This window comes from Caenorhabditis remanei, chromosome I, assembly GCF_010183535.1.
Source record: "Caenorhabditis remanei strain PX506 chromosome I, whole genome shotgun sequence".
NCBI lineage: Eukaryota > Metazoa > Nematoda > Chromadorea > Rhabditida > Rhabditidae > Caenorhabditis > Caenorhabditis remanei.
The window spans coordinates 9,021,137-9,047,663 of NC_071328.1; the positions used below are offsets into that span (position 1 = coordinate 9,021,137).

At 35.7% G+C, this 26,527-nt stretch overlaps 9 protein-coding genes across 9 annotated transcripts; 2 read left to right on the top strand and 7 right to left on the bottom strand.

Annotated features, from left to right (window-relative positions):
- Positions 1-3,992: 3,992 nt before the first annotated feature.
- GCK72_001856 (uncharacterized protein) lies at positions 3,993-6,966 on the bottom strand (the record flags this gene model as incomplete). The annotated part of the gene is made up of 12 exons (XM_003114539.2): positions 3,993-4,112; positions 4,177-4,373; positions 4,443-4,690; positions 4,786-4,904; positions 4,949-5,122; positions 5,165-5,237; positions 5,580-5,716; positions 5,788-5,941; positions 5,989-6,201; positions 6,324-6,453; positions 6,588-6,747; positions 6,796-6,966. The coding sequence occupies 12 exons, from the start codon at positions 6,964-6,966 to the stop codon at positions 3,993-3,995; spliced, it is 1,896 nt and encodes a 631-aa protein (XP_003114587.2).
- A 227-nt stretch (positions 6,967-7,193) lies between these two features.
- Positions 7,194-7,932, bottom strand: GCK72_001857 (uncharacterized protein; the record flags this gene model as incomplete). The annotated part of the gene is made up of 3 exons (XM_003114750.1): positions 7,194-7,338; positions 7,387-7,817; positions 7,873-7,932. 3 exons carry the CDS (start codon positions 7,930-7,932, stop codon positions 7,194-7,196), a joined length of 636 nt encoding a protein of 211 aa, XP_003114798.1.
- Positions 7,933-8,703: 771 nt separating this feature from the next.
- Positions 8,704-10,413, top strand: GCK72_001858 (uncharacterized protein; the record flags this gene model as incomplete). The annotated part of the gene is made up of 7 exons (XM_053723153.1): positions 8,704-8,857; positions 8,906-9,098; positions 9,148-9,235; positions 9,811-9,925; positions 9,970-10,088; positions 10,136-10,207; positions 10,255-10,413. The coding sequence occupies 7 exons, from the start codon at positions 8,704-8,706 to the stop codon at positions 10,411-10,413; spliced, it is 900 nt and encodes a 299-aa protein (XP_053591798.1).
- A 300-nt stretch (positions 10,414-10,713) lies between these two features.
- GCK72_001859 (uncharacterized protein) lies at positions 10,714-13,842 on the bottom strand (the record flags this gene model as incomplete). Its single annotated transcript, XM_003115035.2, has 4 exons — positions 10,714-11,703; positions 12,053-12,142; positions 12,875-13,690; positions 13,747-13,842. 4 exons carry the CDS (start codon positions 13,840-13,842, stop codon positions 10,714-10,716), a joined length of 1,992 nt encoding a protein of 663 aa, XP_003115083.2.
- Positions 13,843-14,347: 505 nt separating this feature from the next.
- Positions 14,348-15,493, bottom strand: GCK72_001860 (uncharacterized protein; the record flags this gene model as incomplete). The annotated part of the gene is made up of 2 exons (XM_003114956.2): positions 14,348-15,361; positions 15,410-15,493. The coding sequence occupies 2 exons, from the start codon at positions 15,491-15,493 to the stop codon at positions 14,348-14,350; spliced, it is 1,098 nt and encodes a 365-aa protein (XP_003115004.2).
- Positions 15,494-17,031: 1,538 nt separating this feature from the next.
- GCK72_001861 (uncharacterized protein) lies at positions 17,032-18,250 on the top strand (the record flags this gene model as incomplete). The annotated part of the gene is made up of 3 exons (XM_003114905.2): positions 17,032-17,082; positions 17,127-17,228; positions 17,276-18,250. The coding sequence occupies 3 exons, from the start codon at positions 17,032-17,034 to the stop codon at positions 18,248-18,250; spliced, it is 1,128 nt and encodes a 375-aa protein (XP_003114953.1).
- A 909-nt stretch (positions 18,251-19,159) lies between these two features.
- GCK72_001862 (uncharacterized protein) lies at positions 19,160-21,185 on the bottom strand (the record flags this gene model as incomplete). The annotated part of the gene is made up of 8 exons (XM_003114755.2): positions 19,160-19,534; positions 19,580-19,878; positions 19,925-20,053; positions 20,104-20,197; positions 20,310-20,401; positions 20,451-20,853; positions 20,960-21,105; positions 21,149-21,185. 8 exons carry the CDS (start codon positions 21,183-21,185, stop codon positions 19,160-19,162), a joined length of 1,575 nt encoding a protein of 524 aa, XP_003114803.2.
- An 823-nt stretch (positions 21,186-22,008) lies between these two features.
- Positions 22,009-23,455, bottom strand: GCK72_001863 (uncharacterized protein; the record flags this gene model as incomplete). The annotated part of the gene is made up of 6 exons (XM_003114710.2): positions 22,009-22,437; positions 22,484-22,770; positions 22,822-22,950; positions 22,997-23,093; positions 23,138-23,229; positions 23,278-23,455. The coding sequence occupies 6 exons, from the start codon at positions 23,453-23,455 to the stop codon at positions 22,009-22,011; spliced, it is 1,212 nt and encodes a 403-aa protein (XP_003114758.2).
- Positions 23,456-25,001: 1,546 nt separating this feature from the next.
- On the bottom strand, positions 25,002-26,139 carry GCK72_001864 (uncharacterized protein; the record flags this gene model as incomplete). Its single annotated transcript, XM_053723154.1, has 4 exons — positions 25,002-25,241; positions 25,296-25,862; positions 25,934-26,072; positions 26,117-26,139. 4 exons carry the CDS (start codon positions 26,137-26,139, stop codon positions 25,002-25,004), a joined length of 969 nt encoding a protein of 322 aa, XP_053591799.1.
- Positions 26,140-26,527: the final 388 nt, after the last annotated feature.

A 26,527-nucleotide genomic window follows, 5' to 3' on the forward strand; every position in this document is an offset into this window, starting at 1 on the left:
AAACCTACATTAATTCTCAGAGCGATGAAACATCAATGATTTTGGATATTTCATACCTTCTAAAATGTTTTGTCCTTGAAGAGGCCAACGCCACTGTAGAAGGTTTCTATTTCTAAAGTGATTTCAAAGTTACTCCAAATTGGGGAAGGCGGGGCATCTTTGATACAGTATCTATTGTATTTGTAGCAGTGATGACCAAACAATGACTTCGAAAAATTCACAAAAGCAAGAATCTTTTGCAACTTTTCTTCGGAAAAACCAAACGAGAATCCAATGTACTCGAAACTCTTCATTTTACCTCATGATGATGTTCTATATAAGCTTCTCTCCCTCTTATTCAATTCTTAACATGTTTTCGGTGCATTCAGATAATTCTTCGTACCAAACTACATTCTTTTCAATTCTTTGTGACTGGAAGTGTCAATTAGAAATGTGTCAGCAATCAAACGTCTCAAAACATGGGGTTTCAGGTCAAGTATCGTCACACAAAACACGTTTCGATAAAACTGAAATTGGAAAAATGTGGAATAGGCTCAAAAGAAATGCATGGTCACTCCAGGGATGAGCTCATAGTTCGACATTCCAGTTATTCTACAAAAATCTTGCAGACGCCAATTCTTTCCAGTGTCGTGCATTATTCATCGATAATTATGAATTAGAGCGGGATCTATTTTTAAAACTTCAATTTCTGAGATCCGCAAATATTTATAAAAACGGATAATTCCTCAAGTCTACAATGAAGGATAAGTTGTTTCGACTGGAAAGATGATTCGTAAAGCAATGCTCACAGTCAGTGATGACAGTCTTATTAATGGGCCACCTATAAACTCATCTCTTCTGTGTCACAGACTTCACCATTTCTTCTAGGGATGAAAAGCATACAATTAAATCCCATACAGTACCGCCTAAAATGATATCATGTTTTGCCTTTTTCAGTTGCAATTGTCCAACTTTGAGAGTGTGTCATAGTAAAACTAAAAGTCCCTCAAAAATAACTTTTTATACTATAAAATAGACCAAGAGTAGAGCTTCGTTTTTGTAGTTATCAACTTTTCTGTATGGACACTCCCTAGAAAGTTACGGTCATTTTAAGTGGACAGCTCAAAAATCCCTATTTTGCACTGAAATTGGTCGATTTGAGGGAGAAATTACTTTGTCGATACATAACTTGCTAGGGATTAAGTGTACAAAAAAGTTGTTAACTACAAAAATTTAGTCCTACTCTTAGTCTTTTTGATTCCATAAAAAGTTTTTAAAGGATAGTTCGTTTTACCATGACATGCTCTCAAAGTTGGGCATTTTCAACTGAAAAAAGCAAACTATGATATACTTTTGGCCGGTACTGTATATATCCAGTTTCAGGTGTTCATAGAGTTTCCAGAATGTCCAATTACCCGTTATCAGAAAACATATATTTCGGAGTTTGTCTGCAGAATAATATCTTTTTCAAATGAAATGTAGACGAGGCAGAAAATAAAAAAATTCAAAATTTTGAAATTGTTTGCGGTTTTCGATTACGGTTTTGTTGATTCTGCCGTAGCGGTTTCCCGCAAAATTGAAACTTATCGTATTGAGGTTATCAATATTTCAAAACGAGAGCGTAGAGCATTTTTCTCGGCAACAGGTGTGTATTAGCCATCTATAATTCGTCCTCGCCGCAAGAAAACCACCAAAATGATAACAAATATTTTGTGGTAGAAAAAAGAAGCATGTGATTTCTTGAATTGAGATATTTCTTTTTATGAATAGAGAGCAAGTTTCGTTGTTTGGGAAATGAAGAGAAAAAAGTTTTGACGATAAGTGATCTGATAAGAGAAATGGAGAATGGGTCAAAAGAATCACGAAGTAAATCTTAAATGACAGGTGAATGAGGGAGCAATGTACGACAGAATGAAGAGTACATTCGGAAGAAATTGGAGAACTGTCGAATTGCAAGTTAACCTACAGTATTTTCGAAATAGAAACAGATATCTCGAGATATCTGCAAAATCTCAGACTGCAGTAGAACTTACAAAAAGCTTCGTGTTTCAAGAAAAAAAACACTTCAAAAAGTCTACGGTACCTGGGAAGAGAAGTGTATCATTCTCTTACGAAATGAACGAAATGGGTTTCGAAAAGACCACTTTCATAAACTGAATATAAATTAGTCCAGAGTTTTCTAATTCTGAAACGTTTTACCAACGTTTCAATTCTCTTCTTTTCTAGATAATACGAGTAGTACGGTAGGAATTTCGATAAATATGTAGGTTTTAATAGAATATTATTAAATTTTCAGGATGTCCTTCCTCTTTCAATCCACTTGTTCAGTTTGTGAATGGCTATGAAATAAATATCTGCTTAAAAGAAATGTAACGTTTAACTGTCATAATTTTGTTGTTCGTGTTTCTCTTCTATTCATCTGCAACTCCTTTCAAAAACTCATTTTCTTCAAACTACGAAACGAATCAAGCTCAATATTAATTGTTGAGTCAGCACATTTTTGCGGCAAAACTGGAGGCATTGGTCTCTCATTAACACTCATTCGTTATCAGTGTATTCATGTCAACGAAAACATTTATCAACATTATTTAAACGTTTCGAGTTCTAGATCTTCATTCCTGAAACTGTCACTTTGAGAAACGAGAGAATTGTAGCCCGATAAGAATATAGGGATCTAGAAAACTTCAACTACAAAAGTTAACATGCACAATGGGATTTTTCATTGAAATCTGAATATGCAATATAACCAGTAATGTATGATCAGAAGGAAAGAAAAATGAGTTTCTGGATTCAGATTCCAGTTCATTGTTTTTAGAAAGAGTACAGTATTTTATACTAGTTTATACTTGTTTCAATTTTATTTTGAAAAATAGAATCATTTGAGAATAGGTCCTGGAAGCCAAGCTGTCTCTAATCTTTCAAACTGACTAATCCATACATACTCGTAAAACCAACAGAATTTTTTGTTTTACTTTGAATTTCAGTTCAAATAGAATACAGTACACAATAGAATTTGTTATCAGAAGAGACGTAACTGCTACTGAATTTTGCAGAATTGAGGATGGAATTATTCATTGAAAAAATCAGGTCATATCCTAGAAATAACAGTACTCAAATCGAAGTTTCCCTAGCTGATGCTCGAGAGCTCATGAAAAACCAGGAATACTGTATCAATGGCACGAAAAAGGATAGAAAATGTAACAGAGTACTTGAAATGAAATCAGGAAATCGAGACACAGGAAATGCCAAAACAGAAACTAAGCTTCTTCACTTTTTTCTATTCTTCAACATTTCTCTCTTCCTCTTTTCTCTGCGTCTCTTCGTCTCACACACTATTTCTCCGCCTCTGATCACTGAGCAAACCGTAAATGGAATGGCAGGCAGAGGCCAAAAAAAATAAGAGAGAAAAAAGTGGGTTAGAGTGAAAAAAGACGAATGTAAATCGACCGGAAATGAGTGAGAAGGAAAAGAGAGAAAATAAACAGACTGGGATTGGAAAAGTTGCTGTGCGGAAAAAAAAACGGAGAGGAAAACAAATGATTATTGAGAGGAAGAGAAAGAGATAAGGATCATTGAATCAGGTTGACAAGTCATATTGAAGAGACTTTTACAGAAATAAAAGGATTTGAGAAAAGTTAGAGAATATTGATGAAAGGTGACAGTTTTGGGATCAAGCTCCTCTTCCTAGAGAAGTATTTTCAAAACTGAGATTTCCAAACTATCCTCTGACTTTCTAAATTTTAATGGAAAATTCTATATTAATTAGTCTCAGAATAATTACTCTATGCTTTTAAATGTACACCTCAACAATGAATAAGCACAAAAAATGGTTTTTCCATATGAAAGTCTCACTTGCAGATGCATTTTAGTTAATAGCGAAAATAAGCTCCACAACCACACAAGACTGTCTTGTGAAATGAAGTATATCGAATAAATCCATAAGCAAAGTGAATGTTTTTATAAAATGTTCCAAAGGAATGAAAATAAACAATGAGATACATTCGAAATGAGAATCAGAATCCACCATCGTCTCCACCACCTCTGGCCAATGCTTGAGTTGTTTTGTTTCCGATTCCGGCGAGTTTTGGACAGTCCGTGATACGATGTCCAAGACCAGAACAATATGCACAACCCTGGAATCAAATTATAAGTTGCAACTTCTGGAACAATGTTGTTCAGACAGTAAAGATTCCATACCTTGTCTGCATTTGTACCAGCCGGAGCAATTCCTTCCTCGTCTCCTGCCAACATTTTGAGAAACTCTGGGAGCTCTTGTCCAGCTTCCACGAGTAATTGTTTCAAATCAGATAGAACAGACATTTCTGATTTCTTATTGATGAATGTCGTTGCGAGACCCTTTCGACCAGAACGACCCGTACGACCGATTCTATGTACTGAAATATGGTATTTTGTGAAACATTTTCAGTTGAATATTCTGAATGATTTTTGAAAAGATAACTAACCATAATTCTCAATATCCTCAGGCATATCAAAATTAATAACATGTTCAATTCCTTGAAAATCGAGTCCTTTTGATGCGACATCTGTTGCCACGAGAACATCCTTCTCATTCTTTCTGAATGCTTCAATTCCAGCATGACGATCACTTTGATCTTTTCCTCCGTGAATTGATGCTACTTCCACTCCTTTCACAAGTAAATACTCGTAAATATTATCGACATCAACCTTCTTTTCAGCAAAGATAAGAACTCTGAAATATGGAATACGGGTGGTAATGAGAAGGGAATTATGGATTTCGGAAGAAGATTCTCTTCAAAACAAGTCTCAATGTTGTGATAAACTCACTTTGGTGACGTCTTCTGAAGACACTCTAGCACACGGACCAATTTATTCTCAGATCTCACAAATTCAAGCTCTTGAAGTACATTCAATGAGGCTGCTCCAGCACGTCCGACATTCACGACCTGAAAATCAGAACGAGGTACTAAATCAGAGGTATACAACTTACAATTGGCTGAACCAAAGCCGACTTAGCAAAAAATTGAATTTTCTTTGGCATTGTTGCAGAGAAAAGAAGAGTTTGCCGTTGTGCTTTGAAGAAATAAAAAATCGATTTGATTTCATCTTCGAACCCCATATCAAGCATTCGATCCGCTTCATCGAGTACCAAATATCGGCACACCTGACAAGAAAATTATTTTTTAAATTTTCTCTCAGCATCTACCTCAAGATTGATGATTTTCTTCGTTAGCATATCAGATAATCTTCCTGGAGTGGCTACGACAATATGTATTCCACTGAAAATTATAATAATAAGTTCGTTGAATTCATAGAATGAAAAAGATTTTGTAACTAACAATAGGTGATTTTTAGTCTGGAAATGCAGACTCTTAGCTCGAAATGTTTTATGAAAATTTTGATTCCTAAAATTTCGAAATATCCGGGAGCCTTGAGGATCCACGTAGAATTGAAAAAAGACTCAGTTTTCAGTAATTTTTTATATCTAGTTTCGAAACGTCCCGCGGCCGACAATGCTCATCGTCAAACCAAAATTCAACAAATTCTCACGTGGCCTCTTTCTTCGTGACAAATGTTTTTTAAACGAATTACCAGACTTTTGAATCATGTGTGCAACTAACTTTCTAAAATCTTTAGCTTGTTCTCCGATCGGAACTCCTCCAATACATAATCCTGCTCTCATCTCTGGAAGTCCTGCTTTATTGATTGCATCAAACATTTCAATGACTAAATCATAGATTTGACGAGCCAATTCTCTCTGAAAGAAATTTGTTGTGTTTCTAATACACTGGATCAGACTTTTTAGAATCCAAAACACTGAAAATTTACCGAAGGAACAATGATGAGACCAAATGGTCCTTCGTTTCTCATAAATGGGAGTTTCAGTTCTTGTTCCAAACAAAACATAACCAATGGCAACACAAATGTCATCGTTTTTCCAGAACCAGTTGAGGCGATGCCAATCATATCACGACCTGATAATCTGAAAACGAATCGAATCAGTTAAGTGACAGTTTATTCAACACTTACGCAACAGGAATTCCCTGAATTTGAATAGCTGTCGGTGTGACAATTCCTTTCTCGTTTTGCATGAATTCAAGCAAAGTTTTGGGGAATTTCATTTCGAGAAAACTTCCTATCGGCGGTGGAATATTTTCCCCTTCACAACTGATTCCAAGCCGCTTTCTTTGATTTTCGTAATCTGATTGGGTTTGACGACGGATATGACCAGGTGGACGCCATCTGAAAACTTTTTTTTAATAACTGGGTATAGCTGAACAATATGCCATAACGAGGGCCATCTATAAGTTGTCGATTGTCCACGTTACTGAAGTTTGAGAAGACTACAATTATGAATAACTTACGCAGTTGTTATTGGTTCATCGTATTTTTCTCCTTTCGTCAGTTCAGTCACTGCTAAAAGTCCTCCTCCACGCGTCACTTTGTCCAACAGTTCCTCTTCTTCTCGTAGCTGCCGTTCAGATTCATCGATTACTGAAAACAGAATATTGAAGCAATTTAATTGTTGAAACTGAAATTTAGAACTATCGCCAATGATGTACGTTGCAGATAGTTTGTTTCCTTTGTAAATTTATCAAAGTTCAAAAAAAAACAGTAAAATTAATTACCTCCTTGTGTTTCCATAATCTCTGCATGTTTCTCTAAAAGAGTTTTTCTCGCTTCTTCAGACAGTTTGTCTTCTTCCTTCTTTTTCCGTTTCCTTTCAATTTCCTCTTTTTGATTCATTGTCGGAGCCAGAACTTGTTTGAGAAGTGCTCTTCGATGTACCTGTAATTCAATGTTCTAGAATACTGCCATCCAATACATTATCGAAACCTTTTCTCTCTTTCTCTGTAATGCTGTCAAAAACATATCGTCAACGTCTTCATCATCATCTCCAGATGACAAATTCATTCCATCTCTTCTCGCTTGCATTTCTTCTTCCTGGATCTTTCGGCGTCGTTCTTCATATTTTCTCCGAGCAGCTTCAACGTCGTCTGTGCTCATTTTTTGTTCACTGGAAGCCAATTTTACTTCGGTATGAAAAAATAGGCGTTTTAAATAATAAATTGGCGATGGCTACATTCAGTTTGATTACAATCTTTTTTCCAGAAGAAAAGTGATTTTGGAAATTTAAATTTCATATCGACGACAAAAATAACAGCGAGGAGAAAGCATAAAACAATTGAATTTCGAAGGAAGATCAAGATGAAAAGAGTGGGAAGAGTTCATATTTAGACCACAAGACGGTAGGTGATGTATCTTCCGGCAGTTTCTGATGGACGGATGATTTTGACGACTTGGCCACGACGAAGCCCGAAATAGCGAGCGACTGGATCGCATTGTTGGATACGTGGCAATTGTGAATCCTTCAGCTTGCTGAAAAACACATATGTTTCGATTTTCACATAAAAAAAAGAAACTCACTATCTAGCGAGGAGCTCAGCCTTCTCATCAGCTGTCATAACGACATGCTCCGGAACCAATTCATGTTCAGTGATGTTGACCATCAACTCAGCCTCCAAAAAATGTTCCAACATGTATTTTGGTGCCATGTCACCGATCGATTGTTTGGCACTTGGAGTCATTCCAATTTGAACAACTATGACGGCTCGAGAGATATTTTGTTCTTGCATTTGCTGACAGATTGCTTTGATTGTTTTGATTCCGATTTTCGTATCTTCAGGGAAGAAAACGAACATTTGATCGGCCGGATCGTCATTGTGAGCCACCAAAATGGTTAAATCGGAACGAGCGGGTTTCTTCTCAGATGGACGATCACCATATTGCTCTTTGAATGTTTCTAATGGTTGATCCAATTCTTCTTGAGCCACAAGGTAACCACGATCGTGAACCATCTGGAAAAAAATTAATATGACAACGGAGTTTTGTCAAAAGAAAAAAGAAACAGACCTGGAGTACTGTTTTACGGATTCTCCACAATCTATAGGTCTCCAATTCGTCATCAGCCATGGCTCAGGTGATTTTCTGAAATAAAATACAAAATTAGAAAAAAAAAGAAATCTCACAAAATCCCGTGAATTTAAGATATTTTATTTTAAAAAAGAACAGAAACAGGCTGAAAACTAGAAAATATCTTTCAAGTTAAAACTTTCGAATTGCTAAAAATACACTAAACAATGCGCGCAGGCGTAATTTCGGAGTGTCGTTGGGTTGCTCTTCGTGTCTGCCTACACTGCGCCTCTTTGAAAAGAGTATTTCGTCGTTGTCGCGATCCCGGTTTTTGTCGGTACACACATTTACATAACACCCATCGCTTCGTTATGACTGTGTCGCTTCTTCGGCTTATTAGCTAAGATCAAAGTGTAGTATCTGTTCTTATCGTATTAACCTACGGTATACACTCGAATGAGTGTAATAAAGGTTATATGATTTTTGGAACCTAGGAAAGACTCGGGGCTTGCTCCGACTTTCCAAGGGTCGTCCTGGCGTTGCACTGCTGCCGGGCTCGGCCCAGTCCCCGTGGGGACAACAAAACATTAAAATAAAGTGCGAAAATCGGAGGAATAATGATGGACCGAGAAAAAATGTATATCTCAGCCCATAACAAGTCTATCTACTACATTCCATCAGGTAATCTCAGCAAGGTTCCTCTTTTTTTCCTGAGAACCATTGATAAAGGCAGAAATAAAATATTTGGTTCCTCTATTGCATAATTCGATTTGTTCATCCCTATAAAAGTGGTGGAAATCATCAGTTTTCCATCATTTTTCATTTTTGGCCATGAGATTCCTTGTTCTTTTCTTGATTTTTCTTCAATTAATCGATTGTTTACGTCGATTGAGTTCCCTGGAAAATGAGCAATTGAAGAACAATTGTGGAACTAAACCACCTATTTCATCTCAGAAGTTTTCTAGTGGATTCATGAAAAATAAGAGTTAGTTGGAATGTGTTTTAATCGATAAACAACCAACTAATGTTTCAGGATTCATTTACGGAGGGGTTCCGATTTCTGGAAATCAAGCTCCCTGGTCTGTTTATCTTGACTTTTCAGAAGGAGTTTGCTCCGGAACAATCATCTCGTCGAGACATATTCTCACTGCTACTCACTGTCTTCAAAGAAATCACACCAATCGTAATCCGATATTACAAACAACCGCATGGACTTGTGAGAATAAGTAAGGGAATTCATACTGGGAACTTATTGACATCATTCTATCTTTTCAGCAATAGAGATCTCGTTTATACACAAGATCACCAATTGCTCGTTGTCTACAGATCTGATTTACAAGTTCTCTCCACGAATGTAGTCAAGGTATTTATGAAAATAACGTCTCTAGGTGGCCTGTAAACCTCGCATTCATTACCCTGATACTGTATAACTTCCTAGTTGTCGCGATCCCGGTTTTTGTCGGTACACACGTTTACATAACACCCATCGCATTGAAGTGTCTGTATCGCTTCTTCGGCTTATTAGCTAAGATCAAAGTGTAGTATCTGTTCTTATCGTATTAACCTACGGTATACACTCGAATGAGTGTAATAAAGGTTATATGATTTTTGGAACCTAGGAAAGACTCGGGGCTTGCTCCGACTTTCCAAGGGTCGTCCTGGCGTTGCACTGCTGCCGGGCTCGGCCCAGTCCCCGTGGGGACAACAATGAATACAGTGTAATTCGAATAAATCACAATTTGTCTACAAACCTCAGCAAAATCATACAGTAGCGATCATAGGCGAGTACACCATTCTTTCATATGTATCTTAGTTGAAATAAGTCCGTTTTGCATAAACTTTTTTTTCAAAGATAGCTGAAACATTCTGTATACTCGACAGTTCGCCTTCTTTGGCTGTGTCAAAGAGACTAATAGGTGCTAAATAACCATTTTTCAGGTGACGATGCTTAACATGTGCGCGGTCAACAACGTAGACTATGATGACATCATGATTATGGAGTTGAAATATGATATTGAGTTCAATGATTATGCTCATCCAGCATGCATTCCACGTATATTTATTATTTTGAGAATTCGAACAATGCTACAGTTTTAGAAAGTTCGAACTTTGATGTTCTGGGAAATTGGTTTTCGATCTCTGCTTTTGGTCATAATCATTGGATATTTGATGAAGAAAACAATGATCCAATAGTTCTCCGTTTCGGAATTATGATGGTTTGTATTCAAACTACAATAATTGAAACATTTTGAATGAACTCCAGATTCAATCAATTCATAATGATGGAAGAGTATTCGGAGCTGTCGATCCTCGACAGCAAAATGTGTTGAGACCTGTAATTTTCTAAAAGTATTCTTGAATACATCTGAAATTTCTTTCCAGGGAGACAGTGGAGGATCAGCATTCTCATCTGCAACTGACAATCGATACTATTTGATCGGCGTCTGTAGTGGTTCTTCAGCGGATGAACAATACTATTCAACATTCATTTCCGTCGGAAATCATTACAACCAAATCTGTTTTCACACTGGAATTTGTTAATTCCCGGAAATAATAAAGTTCAATAAGCATAAGAAAACTCATTTTATTCACAAACTTTTCAGATGACAATTTGAGAATTTATTACAGTATGAAAGTTATTCTGTATGTAGTTGAGACGAACGGGGATTGAAAAATTTCACAGGATATCGGAATGAAAAATAAAAAGAGATCGAAGAGTAATTGGATGATAATCGATATAAAACAAATCAGAGAGTTTTATACAATTAAATGAGAATCTACTCAATAAATTAAATAAATAGTTTGTTAATTACAAACACACGGCCTCCATGGGAGGCCCTCTCAATGCACTGCGCACAGTACTTTGAGAGGGCCTCTGCTGGAGGCCGTGCAAACAGCCAATTTGTATGAAGGGGGCGGGGCTTCTTGTAATTGTTCACAAGTTGTACAGTCGAATAATTCCATTTTATTGACTCTTTTATTCCAAATAACATGACATTTCCTTCCATATTTCTCAGCAATCATCACCATTTCCTTCTGAGATTTACACATTTTGACAGAGAACGTCATTGCGAGAATTCTCGGATCTCCTTCTTCAATGAGTTCCCAATCCGAATTATGACATCTTCCACACGATTCAAATACCTTTTCCTCTTCATTAAACTTCCAACTTTTCTCTTCTCCGTATCGATTTCTCGTCGCAACGAAGTATCTCTGAAGACCTTTTTCTCGTACAATATCCACTTTTTCTTCTTGAAGATCCCATTTTGACCAATATTCGGGAGTATCCAATATAAGTTTCAATATCATCGTTCCATTATAATGCACTCTTTCTTGATAAGGATTTTCAACATAAATACAGATTCCTGCCACATAGCTGACTCCGTCCACAACATAATAAGTGATCTGAATGCGATCATCTCCAATCATTTGAAATTCATAATGACTGTCATCTGGAGGTCCGCCGTGAATTGGAATGAACAATTCAGGCATTGAACCATTCCGGAAATTTGATTTTGGGATTGAAATAATGCATGTTGAATCTGGAAACAGATCAGAATCCACTGTTAGATTGAACAGTTTTCCCAACACATTTCTCAGTTTCGTCACGATTTTCTTGTCTTTTTCTTGAACTTTTCCCTTATTATTCCATGTTTTCATGATGTAATCCTTCATGAAAACACAGAATTCAGGAATCGGATAAACTGGTTCATGTAGCTGTAGAGTACATAAATTGCCCGAGAGCCAATGTGGATAACGTGGAGTCGCTGTTTTCTTTTTGAATGTTCGAGAGTTGAAATAGTCACAAATGTATTGAATCATGTAGATCAACTGAAAAAAAGATTCGCTTTAGTTACAGACAAAGTCAATGTAAATTTACTATTTTCACTTGATTACTGTAATCTTGAACCTTCGATATTTTTGATAAATAGAAACTCGAATCGGTCATAAAAATGTGTTTAAAATTGTTCATGTCATCATAATCTTTTAAAGTTCTCACTATCGACATAATTGCTTTATTTTAGACGAACATTTTTACCGTAAGACTACTGTTTAGTTAAATAGCTCTTCTCACAAGAACAACTTGTAAATTTGAAGTTCTAAAAGGTTAAATGACCCCGTTTATATTTTGTAAAAAGATTAATCACGTACTTTTGAACGAAATTTCTAGAAAACTCACTATTGCAATAATGAAAAAAACAGCAATAACGCTAGTTAGTATTGCTTCCAGTTGTTGTGCAACTCCTTCAGTTTTCCCATTTCTGTACATCTGAATAAAATTAAAATAGAAATGAATAGGAAAAACAAATTGAAGATATAAAAACATGGATTGAAACCCAGTCGGTTTACTGATAATTCAAACAAAAAATCGGTCAAAAAACATATTTATTGCAAATGAATACACAACTTTAATTACTATTTCGATGAACTTTTGATCATAACAAATCCAACAAGATGCCCACTTAACATAACACTCCAACATTTTTAAATGAAAAATGCCAATCAGAAATTTTAAAAATGTCAAAGTCAAATTTGCCGGTTTTGATTTGAGCTGAAATGTAAGTAAAAGAGATTTCGAGAATTATAACAATCAAAATCTGAGAGAAAGCATGCAGATAAAGAATCAGAATCAAGAGAATTCTTGGAAAAGAAAGACTTTATTAATATGGAAATATATAACTTTTTATTCCTGAGAGAATATAAATTATCCGTTTTTCTGATATGAAAGGCTAAAATAATAAATGAGAAGAAAGTTTTTTTGATCATGAACAATTTAGAAAAACATGCATGTAGAGCATATAAAATGAGTATTATGAAAGAAAATTCGAGAAAAAAACATAAGAACACAACTTCAACATGCTACAGAGTTCTATGGTTTTCTAACAGAATGATAAGAAGGGGGTGGAGAATCATCAGGTTCATTACAACTGACACACTTTGAATAATGAATTTGTTTCGTTGTTTGATTCCATTCAGCATGCATTTTTATCCCATTTCTCACCATTATCATCACAATTTCTTTCTTCGAATGACACATTTTGACAAAGAATAATTTCGAATGAACTTTCATATTTGTTCCTTCTTCAATTTCATAACTTGATTCATTGAATGGTCCAATTTGTTCGAATCTCTTTTGATCTCCATTGAAATTCCATTGTTTCACTTCTCCATATTTACTTTTCGTCACCAACATCTGCTTATTCTGATTCTTTCGTTTCACAATTTCAACCGATGGATTTCGAATATTTTGATTCGACCAATATTCGTTTCCACTCAATACTTTTTTCACTACAGATTCTCTATAATGAATTATAGATTGATATGGATCTTCTATATAGATACAGACTCCTGCCACGTATTCGACTCCGCCCACTATATAGTACGTGGCTTGAATTCGATCGTCTCCAATCATTTGAAATTCGTAATGACTCGTGGGTGATGGTCCACCGTGTACTGCAATGAACTCTCCTGGTTTACAAGAACTTCGAAAATTTCTCATTGGAATTGAAATGACACACGTGGAATCAGGAAGTGTCTTTTGATTGACTGATATTCCGAGAATATCTTGTAACATTTTCCTCATCATCAGAAACAACAATTTGTCTTTTTCCTTATGTTTTCCACTCTTGTCCAACCATGTTTGTCTCACATATTCCTTCCGATAAACTCGAAATTCTGCAACTTCGAATTCTGGATCGTGTCGATCCGAAGTGATTGTATTGATCGTTAACCATTTCGGCCATTTTGGAGAGTTCATTCTCGGTTTGAATTGAAATGATTGATAATATAAACGAAAATGTCGAATGATGAAATATAACTGAAAAATGAAGGAATTATGAGAATTCCAAGTGTAATCAAATGACAACAACTTACTGCTATTGAAACTGGAATTATCACAAAAACAAAAATCATCAGAACATCTCCAAACGTTGTGGAATCTTTTTTAGGGGGAGGTTTGTGTATGTACATCTGAAAATTCGTTTTAGTTATATCCAATCGGATAATGAATACCTCAAGTAAACAAAAATGGAGTAGACCATTGTTTCGAACGACTTCCTAGAACAAGTGAGAAGACAGAAATCATTTATTTTGTGGATAGAATATTGCAAAAAAAACAGAGAAAGAAAAGAGAAATAATTGACTGAATGCTTGATGAAAACCTGAGAAATAAATGAGAATCAATGATTTTAAAGTTTCGAAGTATCCGTAGGTTTTTGGAAGATTTGAATGATAAAAATGGGAGTTTAAAATAGGAGAAATATCTGAAACAATTTCAGATTACTGTTTAAAAAAACAAAAGAGAGTTATGTTTAATGAAAAAGCATTTCAAAATCAGGTGTAAATAGCTAGAAACTCATAATTTGTGTCATGAGAATCCAGCCAATTGACTGATATCGGACTAAAAGAATAACTGGGAAAGAAGAGTGAAATGAAAGAACGAATTTAGAAAATTGTATAAACTCACATTGATATATTAGTTTTCTGTTAATTCAATCAACTCGAGGAATTCGTAAGAAGGCGGAGAATCATTGAGTTCATCATTCGACTGAAATCGACTTCTTGCATTTACATCACAGTCCCAACAACTATGAATTTTGAATTTTCCGATTTCGGAATCCCATTCGAAATGTGCAATTCTTCCATTTGAGTCCTTTCCAATCATCATTAAATCATTCGCTTTTTCACAGAATTCCACTTTAAGAAACTTTGAGAAATCAAGAGTTGGAAGAGGCTTCAAATTCTTTTTGGAAACTGGAGACTGTCCAATAATCTTTGCATTCATTTCGAATGAACAGTCATCACATTTCACTAATTCCATCTGATTCTCTTTTCCGTTGAATATGAATTTATCGACTTCTCCAAACTCATTCTGTGTTATAATAATCCATTGATTCCGGAATGAACACCACATTTTCTTCATCAATTTCTCCTTGAAATTCAGTGGATTCGGCTTGTAAATTCTCAAATCGTTGATTGCATTCTTCACATTTTCCTTGATTATTTTCAATGGATTATATCGATTATCCATATAAATACAAATTCCAGCCAAATATTTAGCACCTTCGAAATGAAACCATGTAATTTGGACACTTGATGAATACATCTCATACGTGTAGTCCCCTTGAACACCATCTTTTGGTTCGAATTCCGTTGAAAACTCTCCTTTTACACGGAAATTATTCTTTGGAATTGCAATTGTCATCACCTCATCTGGTACTTGAAATCTTGGATTTCCTCCAAATTTCTGTCCGTATAGATCAATCATTAAGTCTCTTAAACGCCACATTCCAAGCTCTGGAAATGGAAAACAGCTTCTCAAAAATCTTCTAAATCCTCTGATTCTTTCACATCTCACGACCACATTTCCTTCATATTCATATTGCCACGTGGATTCTGGCTTCACATTTTCAACGAATTTGAATCGAGTTGGTTGATTGGTTTCTCTTCTTTTTCGATGGTAGAATTTTCTGATTAAAACCAGAAAGAGCTGAAAAAGGAAGAAGGAATTAGGAAACTAAATAAGATCAAAACTTACAATAATGAATAGTGGAATTCCGAAAAGAAGAATCCAGAAGAGTGAGGTCGTTCCTTCTACATTATTCTTCTCATCATCAGACATCTCAATTCTAAAAACTTACAGAATCAATAAAGAAAAAGAAATTAAGAGAAACGGAAATTGACTCGAAAGGCAGCGTTTCTGAGAAGAGAAAATGATTCAGAAATCTAAAAGGAGCCAATTGTTGAGAAAAAAAGTTTCTAAGTTTCTATCTACACATGACAGTTTTCACAGTCGCACTTCACCGAAACTGTAAAAAGTGTAGAAAATGGAGAGAATCAGAGAAAAAGAAGACAATTTTCAAGAGGATTGCGGTAGGACCCTGTTGCGAAAACTGAGTCGAACTAGTATTTAAATTGTCAAATTTTAGAAATAAACTGGAGTAAAAATATATGAATATTCTTGAAATAACGTATGCACATTTTTCCTGCTCAAAATGCTCAGTGAAAAGCACTTACAACAGAATTTTTTGAAAAATTACTACTTCAGCAGTTCATAGATAAAAAGCTACAGTATACTGCTGAAGTCAGCAATAGCTCTGAGTCTTACAAGTTATACAGAATTTTGTTTTCTACCAATTATATGAGCAGAGAAAGACTCGAAAAATAAAAGAACTGGACATCAAGATTCGCATTTGCATTCGATACGAAGTGCGCATAAGACTAGAGATACACAGGAAAGAGAGGAAGAAAGTGAGAGAAGAGAAGACAATTAGAGATCAGAGTAAACAGAGAGAATCTAGAGAAAAAGAGGAAAAGAAGGACCCCTCAAGACATTATTCTCTTCGGTATGGGAGAGACAAGAAGAGGATGGAAAATGCTCTTCTGACGTCAACGAATTACATTTTGATCTCTCATTCAGATGACGGAAAGAGCACAAAAATGGGAAATTAGAGAGACGAGAAATGTGAGAAATTATTAAAAAACTAGTGAGAAAGAGTAGGTTCAGATACACTAATTATGTCTAATTAGTCTTTTGAAAAAGGGAAAACTGGAAATGTTTTGTAGGTGGAAAACTGAAAGAGAGCAGAAGAATTATGTGGAAAAGTTTATGAAACGAGGGAAAAGTTTTGAAACGACATCATGGGACAACACAAAATATTTTTCATTTGACTGCATATTTGTTAGTTAGTAATTATATGTTAACTACACTTCCGAACTTCAAATACGCAAACTCATTGGACAATAGGAATCTATGTAGATGATATGGTCATTCATATACATCTAAATCAACATATATACATTTATCTCAATCTGTCTCCAACCTTTGCGTGTTTTCATCTCAACAAATATAACTCATTTTCCAATGACGTCACACCAATTCTAAAAATAAATGTCCCCGAGTGAGGACCTCCCCAAAGAGAAAGCTCTTTCCCCTTTGTGACGTCACAACGAAAAATGTATTCTCTTTTCGTCTTTTCTCTCTCTCTTTTTCCTTCTGCTCTCGGAAATATACCAAACGAGCATTTTATTTAAAATTTAATGTAAAATTGTTGAGGGATAATGGATCGAATCTTACTCATTTGATGTCTGCTTTCATAATTTAACATTTTCATTCTACTCACTTGTCGAATCTAAACTTTAATTTTTCAGATAAATGAAATGGCAGCCATTATATTTGCTGTTATCTCCAGCCAAAACAGAATGAAAACTGTAAGTTATTGTTTTTCTTTAATATAACAAAACACTTTTTCCAGACAACAACACCTTCAACATCAAATTTTACAACAGATTTTTTGGAAAAAGAGGAAAATGGATCAAGTAGTTACTTCTTAGAAATCTTTTGCATTGTATCATTGGTAAGTGTAATATAAATTGTTTTATTTCTAAAAACTTTTCATTTCAGATTGCATTCATCATGTTTCATCTTCATATATATTTCAAATCAACTCGTCTCAAAGAGAGAACATTATTTCCGAAATCACCAGATTGGATGTTCAAAATGTTAGATTCACAGAAAATATTGACTCCAATCGGAGACAATGGACAGATTTCAATTGCAACGAGAGGCTATACACAACAACTTGTAGTGAGAAGTGGAGTTTCCGTTGAGAATTCGAAGCCAGCAATTGAAACAATCAGGAGAATTATTCAGAAAATTGTTGAAATTGAAGTGAGCAATGAGTTTATTCCTGGTTCAACATGCATCGTTTCAATATCAAAAAGAAATTTTCGAAGTGGAACGAGACACGCTGAATTCGTTCCGTTGAATGGGGGGCCCTCTACAAGTCATTTCGAATATCAAATGATTGGAGAAGACGATCGAATCCAAGTGACTTATTTTGTTGTGGGCGGAGTCAGTTACGTGGCAGGAGTCTGTATTTATGTCGAAAATCCGTACGATGTGAGACTTCATTACACGGAAACAATCATCAGAAGATTGATGAATTCTCCAGATTACTGGTCAAAAAATGAATTAGAAGAGGAAACGACAAGTGTAGTGAGAAGAAAATCAAATTATGAATACGTTTTGATCACCAAAAATCGATATGGAGATGTGAAACATTCTGAGTTTCATGGAGATAAGAAATCATTCGATCCAGTTGATATTCTTCCATTATCTGCATATATCAACAATCCAGAAAGAGAAGATTTGAAGTTTCAAGCCAAGAATCTATGTATCAGAATATGTGAATTTCAAAAGAAGATTGTGATGATTACGGAGAGAAACGGTCATAATTTGCATACAATTTGGAATGAAAAGAAGGGAAAATTGGATTTTTTCGAATGTGCTTCGTGTGATCTACCTCAAGAAGCTCCGCCCCCTTCGTACAATTCATTTATAAGAAATTCTATCAAAAAACCTGTTAATCTTTTCTAGGAATATATTTTTCTGATGGGTTTCTAAAGTCTTTCAATTTTTAATAAACTGCTCTTGTTCTTATGATCTGCGTTCTTAAAGGATGCAGAATCTCAAGGAATTTTGTGCAATAGAATGGTGTGAGATGTCAGATTTCTAACCCTTGTGGCTCAGAACATTACAGGTTTTAAACAAATAGAAACCATTTTCAGAAATGACATCAAATTCAGATGAACGTAACAACTCTCAAAATGTAATAATCATTTATTTCTGCTGAATAAAGAGTATTTTAGTTGAGTGAAACCTAATCCGTTCAAAAAATGCAACAAAGACATGAACGTATCTGAAATTAAGAAAGTGGCTTCATGCACTGTATTCATTGTTGTCCCCACGGGGACTGGGCCGAGCCCGGCAGCAGTGCAACGCCAGGACGACCCTTGGAAAGTCGGAGCAAGCCCCGAGTCTTTCCTAGGTTCCAAAAATCATATAACCTTTATTACACTCATTCGAGTGTATACCGTAGGTTAATACGATAAGAACAGATACTACACTTTGATCTTAGCTAATAAGCCGAAGAAGCGATACAGTCATAACGAAGCGATGGGTGTTATGTAAACGTGTGTACCGACAAAAACCGGGATCGCGACCGTCACTATAAAATTTGTGCTAGACATCAAGAAAAAAGTTGAAACGCTTTCATTATTTCAAAAAAAGTATAGTCAAGTTTCCATTGCATTTTATATTATATCAATTTTTGAAAGATTTTTTGAGATCGTTTATTTTTGTACATTAAACCAAAGTTTCGCAAAGAATTGATAAACAAAAAAAAATTTACAAAAGTATATACATCTGTACAACTTAAATTTTTACATATTTACATTCTAATAACATCTTAATTACAGGATATATACAAAAAAGAGAACGTTTTTATCAGAAAATAAATCTGAAAAAAACTTTCAAAAACTTGAAGATCGAAGCAAAAAGACGACCAATTGAAGTGATCATTTCCTTGAAACTTTCTCCAAAACTTTCTTCTTTTTTTGGTTTTTCCTCCTCCTCGCCGGCAATTGGCTCCTCATTTCCGTTCTCGTTATTACTGTTGTTGTTGTTATTATTATTACTTCCAATTTCATTGTTCGTATCCAATGGAATATCCTCAAACATAAACTCTCCTACAGTAATATTCGTTGTAGGTATATCACGTGGAATCAGATCCAATTGTTGGCCAACAGTTACTGTAGTTCTATTTCTTCTTTCTTCGGCTGCTTTGTCAATTGAATCACTCCAACTGTTCAGAATTTCCGTCTGGAAAATGACGGATCACACTGTCTACATCCCCTATTAACTTACTATTTTTATACATATTCTGATTGCAATTTTCAGAAGCATCCAATTGATGATACTCTTTGAAAGTGTCCAGAATATATACAGTAACACAGGATATGCCAATTGTAGTTTATTGTTTCTCACGTATCGGAATATCTTCTCAAATGTGCCCAAATTATCGTTTCTTTGGATAAGAAGTGACTTGCAACTTGGTTCGATTGGAGTTGTTTTACTCAGACAATCGATTAGCTTCTCTCCACAATTCTCAACTTCTTCATTTCTTTTGCAGTGTTCAAAAATATAATTGCAAGAACTCAATTCTCCTGAAAATGATTTTGGTCATGAAGTTTTGATAGCAATATTGCTCACTTTTGACGGGGAAACAAGTTAAATACGTGTCTTCTTGGAAACTGTTCAATAGATATAAACGATCACTTTGATATTCGAATGGTTGAAGATAAATTATATCGGATTCATTTATATACGTGATTTTGTAATCTGAAATTATAAAAAACAGTCTCTATCAACTCCTGAACTCGTAATCTCACCCAAAGACATGGGCTGTTTTAGTGGAAGAAAAGCTTCTATCATCTCGTAATAGAGTCTACATGTTGATCGGATTACACTGACATTCACACTTTTCTGGAATAAAACATTAGTTTAAGAAGCCTCTCTGCATCTCATTCGATCTTTGCATGAAAACTAAACTGTATTTTTAGATTGAGAATAGGTTTTCCTCAGAATCATGACTGACCTTGAGCGCTGAATTGAATGTGTTTCGACAATTCGATTGCTTAGAATCCTCATGACAATCTGCATTCTTCGCCCAAATATGATTGATCTCCACTGAAATATTTCACAATTTATCCCAAACTTTTAACCGAAATAAACTAACGTGCAACAGTAACTCCACATAAATATTCAACCAGAAATCGATCCATTTCTCTCCAACATTTTCCTGAACTGAATCCTCCGTGCCACATTTGAATCGGAATTTTCATTTTACTTTCTCTTATTTTTTCATCATTCGATTCTCCAGAACAAGGACAATAAGATGAAGCAAGAGAAGGCATTCGGACGGTGAGTGCATTCGATACGTTTGTAGTGTGATTCTTGAACAGAACATCATGAAGAATACAGTTTGAATCTCTTTCGAGTTGAGATCTTTCCGTTTTCATCAGATTCAAAGTCTCATCCAGAAAGTTTTGATGCCATTCAAGTCCATTATCTTCATCGAAATTCGTAATGTTCGGAAGATATTTGTTGCAGAATTCGGTGTGATTGTAAACTGGTTCATTCTGCGAAAATATTTTTACAAGTCTTGTAATAGATTTACAGTGGGAAAGTGAAATTCAAAAGTGGTATTTCATTTTATTCTGGTGTTCGAAGAAGGTAAATACTTACCTTAATACATGTTTTGAATGACTCTCTACACCCAAAATGCTCCTTTCCAGTAATCAAACATTTCTCATATTTGGGAAAGCACAGTTTACTGTTTGTATACTCTTGCCAGCACAGTTTTCGAATATCATTTTTGAAAGAAGCGACTGCTGAAAAAAAGAAATGAAGTTGAAATTCTAGTTCTTTACTCACCTAATACAACAATTCCCAGTAGTGCATTTAATCTCATCTCTGAGATAAAAAAGAAGTTGTAAGAAGAAGAATAATCTGCCAGAAGATGTCTCTCGGAGAGTTACAGTACTTTTATTTCTTCGAATTGTGTTTTCGACGGAACTGGGCGGTCTTTTAATCTCGAGTGTCGACTGATATGAATGTACCCAATGTATGATGAGTAACAAAATAAAAAGATCATTTTCTTATCAATATCTCCTAGTTAGAATGAGAAAATGGTGGTTGTTTACAAAAGATCACATGAGAAAAAACTGGGTGAACGGGTCCAAAAAGGAGATATTCTGAAGGTTGTAGATGGTCATTCTCTTTCATTTTGGAACTTGTGACTTCTGAATTTCCGCAACGAAAAAAGATTTCGCAGTTGGTTTTAGCATGTGAAAAACACGAGACTGATCGGAAATCAGAGGAAAATTGTATAAGAATTTTACAGCAACGATAGAGACAGAAGCTCTTTTCAACAGATATGTAGAGAATTTTGTAAAAGAAAAAGATAAGAAAAGTCCACTAAAAGGGTAGTGAACTCTTATAATTCTTTTAGCTGGTTTGAGAGAAAAGCGGAAGACGGGATGTGCTAACCAATATATGTACTGAAAAAAATAAATACTAACACAGATCGAGTCGGGGGACTTCAATCGGAGCGTAAATGACAAGAATAAAGAGAGAAATTGAGCCCAGGTTACCCTCAAATGGGAGGAGTCTGGAATTTGAAATTTGTGGACCATTAGATATTGAACATGAATCAGTTATAAAAATACACACGAAGAAAAATGGACCGGGAAAAGAGTGGCCAGAAAAAAACAGAGAATCAGAATTTAGAGAGATCAAACAAAAGTTAAAAGTAAGTTGATGACTGATAAAATAAGAGTTTGCAAACAATCCAGAAATGCCAGTTCTTCTTTTTTATACTCTTTCTCTTCTTCCTTTTTCTCATTTTTCCTTCCTGCTTTTTCTGGTACAGGTTTCTCCACTAGATCCAATTCGTCTCCGTTCACTTGTGTCGAAACGGAGACGGCGGCTTTTTCGTCCTGATCTTCTGTTTGTACTTCTTCTTTTTTCACTGTTGGAACTTCCGTAATCTCCTGAGAGCTCGAAGTGTCGAACATCATGTTTCTATTTTCATTATTAGCATTAGTTTTGTCAGGATCATAAAGCTGATTGTCTGTCGCAATGTATCCAACTTGCTCTCCGTCCGAATGTGTTGATGATCGTTGAGATTGAACTTTTTCGCTCCACTCGTCTAATTTTCCACTCTGAAATATTCAGTTTTACTGATTTCCAATCAAGTTGTGAACTTACTAAAGCCAACAAAAGTTTGCACAAGAGTGGTGTGAGTATTAATGATACAATTAGATAGCTCAATAGTCGATGGAATACTTCGTTCAACATTTTCATCAATAAGTCGTACAAGAAGGGAAATATGTTAAGAAAACCAAAGAAATCCGGGCTTTTTATCAAAAGATTCTTGCATTTCAGTTCAATTGGAGTGATATTTCGATAGCAATCTATGAGATCAGTTCCACATTTTGCATCTTCTTCATTCGTTTGACACCTTTGATGATTGTAAAAACAATGACCGAGTTGTCCTGAAATTAAGATGATAGATTATTTGAACCATGGTAGACAAGCTATCTTACTCTTAACGGAAAAACAAGAAAAACGAGTTTTCTCATCGAGATAATCAAGTAGATACAGACTGTCCTTCTGATATTCTTGGGGCTCCAAATACTTCAACTCTTCCGTTTTGATGTAACTTATAATGTATTCTGTAAATTAAAATGTTGAAAATCTTCAGTCAGACTCAATACAAACCCGTGAAGGATGTAGTTTCGGAGGATTGAGTATATCTTTCGACCATACCAACATAGTATCTGCATCTGTTCCGTGACTGACTCGAGTTAGCAACAATCTGATAAAATACTTGTGTTGAAACGATTGAATTCTAAACAAAACCTGAAGTTGCGAAATGAAATCAGTTCCACAAGTCGTCTGCCTCGAGTACTCGTAACAATCAGCCCGTTTTGCCCAAATGCGATTTATCTCAACTGAAAAGAAATGAGATAATCAGATGGAATTCTGTGTTTGAAACTCACGTGCAACCGAAGTTCCACATAGATTTTCAACAAGAAATCGATCCATTTCTCTCCAACATTTTCCTGAATTAAATCCTCCGTGCCACATCTGAATCGGAGTTTTCATTTTACTAGTTCGCACCACTTCTTTCTTTGATTTTCCGTTACAAGGACAGTATAACTCAGCAAGTGGAATCATTCTCAACACGAGAGGATTCGATGTATTCGTGACAGTATTCCCGAATAAAAGCTCTTGGATGTCACAGTTTTCTTTCCGATCATGACCATCCGAATCCAGAAAATTTAACGTTCCATCCAGAAAGTATTGATTGTATTCAAGAGCACTTCGTTCTGATTTCGAGCCCAGAGAGTCCAGGAATTCGTGACAAAAGTCTGTCGTTTCTTTAAATGGAGCATTCTGAAATTAAATATTTTTCAGTAAGAACGTAGTCAGAAAGTCTGTCTTTTTTTCACTTATCAGTTCTTTTTTGAAAAAGACAAACATGTCAATCAGTAGTTTGTCGAATTAGTACGAATTATTCGCATAACTTTAAGAGGCACTATCTGTAAGAGTAAGAATGTTAGTGTTGGGCCTTGGCACAGTTGCAAAAAGTTATTTCAATCCGAACTCTTTTTACAGCATATGTACCCCTATAGTAGTGATTTACAAAAAATATAGGGTACATATGCTGTAAAAAGAGTTCAGATTGAAACAACTTTTTGCAACTGTGCCAAGAGGAATCCTCATCTTACAGACAACGCCTCTTAAATAAATATGATAAACCGAACTGCTATAGAATTGTGATGAAAAAAAGAAAATATTTAAATCAGTAGCTTACTTTTCGACAGTTTTGAAATGAGTCAATACACTCCTTCTCTTCTTTTTCACCGAAGCAACTCTGAAGTTTCGAGTAACATAATTTCAGCCAAGAGTACTGTTTCCAACAAAATTCGGTTACGATTTCGTTGTTGTTGTTGTAGAAACAAGCAGCAGCTTCACATTAAAAATGAAAAATATGAAATAATCTGGAATAAAAGAACTCACCTAAAAAAACAGCTGCGAAAATAAGATAATTTCTCATCTACTAGCCGATTTGCAAGTTTTCTGGGAATTTATCTGAAAATAGAACTTGTTCATCATCAAAAGAGCAAAAAATGTTCCCAAAAAATGGAAAGTGCGAAGAGCTCTTATCATAGACGCAGACAATCATCAAGCACTTCGCAACATTTTAGACGTAGAGAAGAGTGTTTGAAATTGGTTCTAGAACAAATGAATAGTTATGTCTTTTCATCGATTATCACCACTTTTTTCAAAAAAAGACATGGTTCATAACTAGGAACTTCTGTTGTCAATAAAGTAAATTGATGTCTTATGGTAGGGATCTTCAACTCTTCAACTCGCTTTTTTTTCTTTTTTTCCTTCAGAAATAAGCAAAATGATAAGATGTATATGTTCATGTTTGTGAACAGTTTTAATAGTTTCTCTCTACTTTCAAAAAAAGTTTTACCAGTCAATATTGTGAATTCATAAGTTTTCCATAAGTTTTCTTTGAGCTGATTTGTGTTTCTTTTTCAAACATAAAGGAGTTCTCAAACTCCAATGGGGACTCACTAAATGCGAAATAATCGAGAATTTAAATCACATTTTCGTTGATTCGATTAAATATTTTAATTTTTAATAAATAAATAATAATTTATTGGAGCAACATAATATTGGAACGAGTAAAAAGAACACGAAATCCAAATTAATAACCTGGTGGAGTTCTTGGAGTTGGGCAATGGAAGCAATCTCCGTTTGGTCCCTTGGATCCGATTGGTCCTTGTCCTCCAGTCTCTCCCTTTCTTCCAGCTCTTCCCTTTCTTCCTTGATCTCCAGTTGGCCCTTGAACTCCTGGATGAACTGATCCAGTGACTCCCTTTGGTCCACGTTCTCCCTTGCGTCCTTGTGGTCCTGGAGCTCCTGGTGGTCCTGGTGGTCCGTTGACCTGGAAAATAGGAATAATAAGAATAAATACCTCGTTTTTCTCTCTAAAACTTACATTGATAACGCGTCCATCGTCTCCCTTCTTTCCTGGTGGTCCTTGTGGTCCTGGTTCTCCTTGAGTTCCAGCTGGTCCAGACATTCCTGGCTCTCCACGTCTTCCGTCAACTCCAGAGAGTCCTGGTGATCCACGTGGTCCTTGTGGTCCCTTGGCTCCTGGAGCTCCTCCAAGTCCTTGAGCTCCTGGTGGGCAGATGACACATGGCTCGGATTGAAGTCCATCAGATGGTCCAACTCCTCCGTCTTTTCCATTCTTAGCATCATTTCCAGCAGATCCATCTTTACCATCATGTCCATCATCTCCTGGTGGTCCTGGTGGTCCAGCCTTTCCTTGTTGGCAAGTACAGCATTGTGGCTCTGGTTCAGCATTGACAACTGGTCCATATCCGTTGTTGGTTCCTTGAGCTCCGTATCCACTGTCAGCTGGTCCACTACCGTATCCTCCGGCTCCTCCTCCGACTCCAGAATCCTGAACCCAGGATCCGAATTGCCAGGCACGCTTGGCACGGTAGTTACTCTTTCCGGCAGTTGAGTACATGTTCATGAGCATGTCACGGGAACGCATCTGGAAAAAATTGTTTGTTTGATATACATTAACGATATGTTTGAAAAAAAGCAAAACAAAACAAAACAAACCATGCAGAATCCGGTCTCCTGGGAGATTTCACTTTGGATATTCATGACTAAAGTGTACATTAATGGAAGAGCAATAATGGAGCAGATGACGGCAGTTGTTGAAACTGCGACGGCGGTAAAAGCCAAACGACGGGCATGACTGAAAAACAAGGAATGCTCAAACAAAGTTGAAATTCGACTCACCAATGTTGATCCTTTCCGTCCATTTCTGTTTCTGGAAGAAGGAATCTTACATTTTCCGTCATTCTCCATTCCTTATATACACATCTAAAAGTGGGCGGATCCTTCTCCTATTTCTACAGTAATACCCTCTATTCGTACCGCCCGTATTTGATTCGTCCTCCAGATCCGTTGCCCGTTTCCTCCGTCCTTGCCCTCTTATCCATCCGAATCATGTGATCCGGTTATCTGATAAGATATCGGAATTTATTCATATGTGAATACATTAATAATAATATTGAATCTAGGTCATCGGGAAGACTATTCTTCCCTCATTCTTTTCCTACAAACCGGGTGGCCAAAATTGGAATTATGTAAAAATTGAAACGAATGAATTCATGTGGAAAACCTTTCATTTTTGACCAAATCGTAGTG